Source organism: Anneissia japonica, unplaced genomic scaffold (assembly GCF_011630105.1).
Source record: "Anneissia japonica isolate Jap-2015-1 unplaced genomic scaffold, ASM1163010v1 scaffold287833_len2544123_cov190, whole genome shotgun sequence".
Classification (NCBI taxonomy): Eukaryota; Metazoa; Echinodermata; class Crinoidea; order Comatulida; family Comatulidae; genus Anneissia; species Anneissia japonica.
Genome location: NW_022757233.1, coordinates 1735052 through 1742892, shown reverse-complemented (window position 1 = coordinate 1742892; position 7841 = coordinate 1735052). Strand labels below are relative to the sequence as shown.

The window sequence follows — 7841 nt, the reverse complement described above, 5'->3', positions numbered from 1 at the left end:
ATGGGTGTCTACAAAACGAAGAAACGAAGACCGAAAAACGAAGACCTCCAATTATTTCTCAATTATCTTATTGAAAGTATTTCAAAATCATCATAAAACAGTTGCCAAGTACATGTTTCATTATTTTATTACTATTGAGAGAAAAAAAAAATGTGGGTCTTCGTTTTTCGGTCTTCGTTTTGTTGACACCCATATAGGGGTGTCTACAAAACGAAGCCCTTAATCTCGTCCATCCTAAGTTGGTGTCTGCACATCATATGCGTCACTATACCACATTCCTACTGTTTATTTTAACATGGAACAAGTTTATTGAATGAAATATTCAAGGTTTCTGTAGGTCCCCAAAATACGCGTACCGCTAGGCCAAGCCTTCGTTAGAGGGTAGCAGCGCCAAGGCGCGCTCAGCCACCAGCCGTGGACGTACAACATTGGTTGTCGCTTTGGAACTGGAATAAAGGGTAAATCATTCAATTGACTCGGATTCAGGCAAAAATGTCTTCTTTTTAGCATCTCTCATCTGACCTGTCCTCAGTCTGTTGCCAACTAATATGAAATGCGCGCGCGCAAAGGCTTTTCCATTTTGTTTGCAGGGTTTCCTTTTTTTGTTTGTAGCGTTTCATTTTTTTGTTTGCAGCATTTCCTTTCTTGTTTGCAGCGTTATATTTGTTTGCTGGTGTTTTTATTTTTTGCTTGCAGCGTTTCTTTATTTGTTTGCTAGTGTTTTTATTTTTTGTTTGCAGCGTTTCTTTTATGTTTGCAGCATTTCTTTTTTGTTTGCAGCGTTTCATTTTTTGTTTGCTGTTGTTTTCTATTTTTGTTTGCATCGTTTCCATTTTTGTTTGCATCTTTTCTATTTTTGTTTGCAGCGTTTCTTTTTTGTTTGCAGCGTTTCTTTTCTGTTTCCATGATTTCTTTTTTGTTTGCAGCGTTTCTTTTTTGTTTTCAGCATTTCTTTTTCTTTGCAGTGTGTCCCTTGTGGGCCATCGTACTTGTGTGCCATCGTAAGCTTCAGCACTGATGATACCACTTTTTATTCAAATTTCATTTGAAATCTTGACATAGAAGTAATGTTTCATAGAAGACAACCAGTGGCGGATTTAGATGGGGCGTACACCCCCTCTATTGTTTTGTAAAAGAAATTCTTTTGTAAAGCTTATCAGAAAATTACCATGCTAAATATTAAAAGTAATCAATCAACTCAATTAATGATGAAGGTGCTAGAGTTCAGGAGAATCTTCCCTTGCACCCGGCCCTACTTGGCCCTACAAAGGGCTCTTTCCTGAGACTCTCGCTCAGTTCGGACACTCGCGCCTCATCTTTCATCAGTCCCCCTGACTACTGTTATTATTTTTATGTTCTAAAATTGACTGTGGCATAATATAAAAAATGAAATTATGTTAGTATCTAAATTAAATAAAATAAAGAAAGTTGCAGCGACGGACTTGTTTTTTGTAAGATGCTCAGACGTAAGCTGTAATATAACAATATAGCAAACAAAAACAAATAATACCTGGATCTCCCATTAAGCAATTATGGAATTGGATTTTTCAGTTTGTTGAACTCATGACAGACAGTCTTAAAATTGAGACAACTATATAAGTGTATACTCAGGCTCGTACGCAGGATATTTACGGTGGGTGAGTATGAATTGCTCTGGGGTGTGGGGGAACGCTTGGGAAAACCCTCAGGGATCGAGGTGCGGGTCATGAATTTGAAGGGGAAGGGGGTTGCAGGGAGAGACTTTCACAGATGTGAGAAAATACCGCTTCAGCCCCAGCACTCGCTGCTTATTTAATTGATTTTCGGTCTTCCCGTCAGTGACATCTCCCCTCCACTCAGTGGTGGCGCCAGTGGGGAACAGGGTGGGAATTTCACCTTCCCGTCGGACAAGCCTGTACACCCTGTCGGACAAGCCTGTACCCCCTGTCGTCCAATGAACGACTAGGTCCTCAGATTAATTAAAAAAAAATAAAATATTGCTTATCCAAATAATGCTAAAACAAATTTAGGACCAAATTAAGTCATAAAAACGCTTCCATGAACCCTAACTGGGATTTTTTTAATTCCAGCCCATCGATTGAGGCTTCGTCACCACCTTGGTTCGGAACCCTCCGTCAGACACTTTGGACCCCTTGTTGGCAAATTTCCGGCACCACCACTGCCACTGAAATGACCTAACACACCTGTCATTCTGCAATACTGGTACTTAAATTTGTGGAATGTTGCCCTTCAACGTATTTAGTGGCTTGCATCCAGAAAAGGGAGGTGCGATCATTCGTATCCAGCTAGCCAATGGAAGAGGACACTCAATTTCAAATCATTAAAATACTGTAGTAAAAATAGTTCTACACAGTAAAATTTTCAAAGAAGTTTGAGGCTGAAATTCATTATAAAGCCATAGGAACCACTGTAATATACCAAACCTGCAATCCTCCTCACCTGTCATTTTACACCATTGAAATGCTAATACCTGTATTTTATTTATATGCATCACTTGATTTCATTTGCATACATTTTTGTGCGATTCATTTTTGTTCCACTGCAAACTTCAAACAATTCATTGTAAAATGACTTTTTTTCAAAAGGTTCAAATCCTAGCTATTTCCTGATGTCACCGCACGAAGAAATTTAGACTTGACGTTTTAAATTTTTGGTGTATTATAAAACAAATAAATGAATATCTTCTTAAAAGGTAAATGGAAAGTCTATTTTCATTTGTTGAAAAACAATTCATTCTATTCTGTGCACTGTACCATTGAATGAAGCAGTGCATCTTCTAACTCATACACACATTCTTTCCATTGCACTCAGACATTCGAGATTTCTACATTTTATAATATTTTGTATGTGGTTGTAATTAGTAGCATGGTAAGTATTGTGTCTATCAAGTCCCAGGGTACATTTTTATTTTATTAATAAAGTGTTTATTAACCTTGAACCAAACAGTAAAGAATAGCAAGAGGGCCGATGCCCTGATTTTGCATACATGCTTTGAAACAAAAAAAAAAAAAAAAACTACCGGGGGGGGGGGGGGAGAATGTCTTCTTAGAATTCGAAGAGATCAAAATTTGTGTACAGTATGCGATAAGACGCAGCACTTGCACAATACGAACGACTTTTGCAATCTTTTAAAGATCGCCCTCTACTTCATGGCAATACTCTACTTTTCCAGATAGGCATCTATTTTTTAACCCCTACAGTCGTACTTGTTGCTTGAATTAAAAAAACTGCTTCAGGAGTTTTATTTAAGGAACACTAAATATTTTATTGTTCAACTTCTTAACACCTTTTATAAATGCAAATTTCATTTCTGATAAAAATGCAAATAATAGTGTGTAGGCAAGGTAAAAAAATATCCTCTGCTTCCCATACACCATATACTGTAAAACGGCAATAAACAAAAGCATTAGTTCAGTAATGAACAATAGCCAATAATGAAAGTTTAAACATTTTTATTTTATAATACAAAATCATGCTGTTAAAATAACTAGGAATGCAAGAGATCTACTCTAAATTCACAAGCTTTGGTCCACTAAGACACACATCAAAATACAAAAGATTTTGTTAAAATGGTCGTATTTCTTTTCCTTTGACCAACATGTTATAACAGATTAAAAAAAAGCATTATAACAAAAAATATATTGATACAATTTAAGCAACATTCTGCAAATGAAAGCATTTTACTAGCCTTATAAGAACCTATTAAAACAAAATGTTTAGAAAATATGTCATTCACAGAATTGGTTATGTACATCTGAAAGTTGGGCACATTGTCTCATATATGTCCATGTTGATGTCATATCACCCCCACAAATAATCACAGGTGCTCTAAATCATTGGAATTGTTTGATATTGCCGTGTTTATCTGGATTGAAAACATAGCACCTTCATTTAATATTCTGTTATCCCTGAATACACTAAAACGCAAGTAATTTTTGAATTATTCAATTCAATACTTCTTAAACACAACCATATTTAAAAATCGTTTATAATTCTGTTTTTCTTTCTAGATATTTTGTCCCCTATTATCTCAACAGATATCCAAGAAATGACCTACCACCAACTTCACTCATAAAAATCACAGCTGTGTTTTTCTTTAAAATTAAATTTTTCCCACAGCTCTTAACTTTCAACATTAAAGCTAAAATCCAATTTTTTTTCCTGAAAATGGAACGCTTCTTCAATTCTTGTCAACTGCACAAGATTGATTTTCTTTAGTTTTTTATTTACTTTATCTTCTCAGAGGAAAAACAAGCGATCAGCAAGCTCACGACGTGGATCTTTGTGAAGGCTCTGTCCGACAAGGAATGCCAACTTGTGAGCATACTGGCATGGGGCTGGCACACGGATGGTTCCCTACAAAAAAAAAAAAAAAAAAAAAAAAATAGAAACACCAATATGATTAATCACTTATTAAAGAAAGTTTGATGGGGGTGAAGGGAATTTCTATTTTTTTTCTGGCCTGAGTGCCAATGGTCATATGTACTTTCATAATTACAAAAAGTATAAATAACACACCTCACATTTAAAAAATACATACAATGTTATGTTAACAAATTAACACTTACATTTTATTATTTTTTAACACTAATAGGGCCTAATACAAATAATAATGCATTAGAAGAGGGTAATGTTTAGTTGTATTGTATATTACTTCCATTCAACAAAAAAGTCTAATTATTATTCATTACTTTATTGTTTTTATTAAATCAGAACGAGAATGAGGAGAAATATTTGCTGTTAAATTCTTCAGAATGACTTACCGGCCAGTTGTAATAGAGGTGGGTTAGCTTGTATGTCAACCTCTGAAGGTGATCTGGTTTGAGGTTTGCCTTGTCCCACACCACATCATAGTTGGTTGGGGAGACGGTGCCCTGACGCACAGATTGTGAAACCAGGTAAAAATCATACCTAGAAAAAAGAAAAGAAAAACAAAGATAATGTTAACAACTCTCCTAAATAAATAGTAATTTAAACAAGTTTATTCCTCTTTCATTCCCAGGTTTACTACTGTGTTTCAGAGTATATGAGCCCAGCCCATAATTCAGTTTGGTTTTAGATTGTAGGTTAAATCCAAGTAAAACCCAGTTTTACCAATTGAATGCAACGGAAGGTTCAGATGTCCTCCTGAAATAACAGGCTAGCATTGAAGGACATAGTTGTTCGCAATAAAAAACTACAAGAGTCGCCTAAAGCCAGGCACTCAATGCGTAGGACGTCTTGAAAAAACTCTGCGCCTGCACTAATATACTCAGATGTGAGGTTCTGTGCAGTAAGCCATACAGATACAGAATGACGATAATGACATGACGTATTCGTTATTGTTTTCGTAAGGTTGTGAAATCTGCCTAATGATTTACTGCTTCACCAAAACATCTGTTTATCACTATTTTCTATGCTCAAAAATAGTGTTTGATGGAAACATTTTACAGACTTGTAAAATGGCTATGGTGGAAACAGCCTTGTCTAATTAACGTACTGTAAGAATAAATTAAAACTCACTTCTCTGGTTTGGTAATAACAGAATCGGCAATTGTTCCAGGGAGTGGGTTGCTCAGTTGACCATTGCTATTCAGGATCAGTCGAGTGCTGATGCGTTTCCTAACTATCACCATAGTAAGGGCTGGCCTGTTAAACAGCAACAAAAATTTCAATGAGTTCAATAATCATTAATTTCAAATCTATACACATATTAGATAGCATGTCTGTGGCATTAGTTTTTTCTTAATAACAATTAAGCAAGACTGCCTATAACAAATTCAATGACAGGGCATTACATAATATGAGAACAACTTTAAGCAATATCAAGCCCTGTCCAGACTATCACAGGGGTCCCAAGTTGGAAGAAGTCATTTCCGGGAGATCTGCGGTAACGGGTCGAAGGGTGGGGGTAGGGGCTGGAGAGGTATTTTCACCAGGGTCTAAACCACCTCAGCCGTACCATGGATGGAGGTGGAGTAAGAAAATATGGCACCTCTAGATGGCCGGAAATGGTCCTCTCTGACGTATATTTGTTTTGTTTTTTTTCTTGAATCCACCACTGATCTGGTTAATGAGCTTCACATTTGATTTTATTTTTCTGCACATAGTGATACCCTTAGGCAATGTTTGCGTGAAAAATTTGACAATAAAACAGTGAAAACATGCAAAATTATGAATTTTCAGAGAATTCCGGGAGATTCTTGCTAGTTTGCGGGAGCGTGGGACGCCGTCCAGATTTCCGGAAGACTCCTGCCAGTTCCAAGAGACTTTGGACCCCTGCTAACAAATTTTATTTGATAAAAACATGTGACATGCCTAAATATGGTGATGATGACATCACATCATGACCATATACAGGCATATCATGACTATATATGGGCATATAACAGTTTTTTTGTGAGAGAAAATTTGGTGATCTGGACAGAGCTTTAAAATATATAGAATAAGCAAATACACACACAATTAACTGTTTTAAAAGGTACTCACTCTGGTCCAGTAATGAGCTGTTGAATGCACTTGAGCATCTGTGGGAGCTCATGCTCAATTAAGGTTGGTGTCTGGCCCTCACCAACACCATCCCTGTACACCACGATTCTTGATGGGAATGCCTGATTGATGTTGTGGTAATTGCGTAGAGAAGCTACACAGAAGGGGAGAAAGCTGAGTTAAGCAATCATGTATAGCGTATGGGTTGAAGGCGATTTTGCAGACAGGTTTAGAATCCTCAACTTACCTGATATGTTTCCAAAAATGAAATTCCATAGCATTATTTTTGTTGTTAAATGCTTACATAATTTAATTGATTTTGATATATTGGAATACCTGGTCATTAATGAACATATCCAGAAACTCTCACTTTTAAACATAAGTATGGTAGAAATAATGGATTTAAATATTCTTTATTTGAGAACTTCCCACAAATTTGGTAACATATTCCCTGTGATGTTTGTGATAAAACTTTGTACAATTTTGAATGGTTTAGAAGAGATTTAAAACACCGCAAGTAAGAAAAATAATTGAATTTTAGGATATTTTTTCTTGTGTTTTATAATGTAATGTTAGTAGGGAGAGCTACTCGACAGTGTGCAATTCTTTGAATTATTTACTTTTTGTTTATTTTCATTTTTTCTCCAGGAAATTTAATAAAATTTAAAAAAATAAAATTAAAAAAAAAACTATCGTAACAATTTATATAGTGCAAGAATCCACCGAATGCAATGAATCCAATGTTCTAGCACTATAATAAATATTCATATTTTCAAATAGCTATTTAAATCCAAATTTCATTAGTAATACATGTAAAATAAAAATAAGAAAATACAAGAAACTCATCAAAAGTATAAAATATTTTTACAGAGCAGACTTCGGCAAAGCCAGGATTGCTAAGCTATGTTGCCAACTTATGCTATACTCTGAGAAATCAGCCTTCCACTGCCTCACACACCTTTCCCCCATCCTTAAGAAAATCCTGACACCACCACTGTGTCCTAAGGCCCTACATAAAGATTTCTCAATACAAGGCAAATTATTTATCTTTATACAGGGGACACACTCTCTAGGCTTGCACTTCTGTTTATAATTGATTGTTTACACTGTAAAAAATGTAGTACAATATATAGGTGCGACTTTTAATACCTTGTTTCAAGAATCAACCACTTTTCAAAATAAAACATGTTGTAAATTAGGACCCAGGGCTGGGATTTATCCTTTTCAGCTTAAAAAATATCTACGTAACCACTACGCACAAAATCGAAAAAGGTACATTCATTCCAGCCCTCCATATAAGATGCAAATTACCATGAACATAAGCGTTTAGTTTCGTACACATAACATGCACATACCTACATACATACATATAC

The 7841-nt window shown here is 35.7% G+C and overlaps 1 protein-coding gene across 1 annotated transcript in view; it reads right to left on the bottom strand.

The window, feature by feature from the left end:
- Positions 1–3239: 3239 nt before the first annotated feature.
- Positions 3240–7841, bottom strand: part of LOC117124615 (piwi-like protein 1) — a 33581-nt gene continuing 28979 nt past the window's right edge. Inside the window, exons 14-17 of the mRNA XM_033270912.1 lie at positions 6469–6642; positions 5503–5628; positions 4764–4911; positions 3240–4356 (exon numbers count right to left, since the gene is read on the bottom strand). Coding sequence (XP_033126803.1) covers positions 4240–4356; positions 4764–4911; positions 5503–5628; positions 6469–6642 — 565 coding nt within the window. The 3' untranslated portion in view covers positions 3240–4239. The remainder of the gene's footprint in view (positions 4357–4763; positions 4912–5502; positions 5629–6468; positions 6643–7841) is intronic.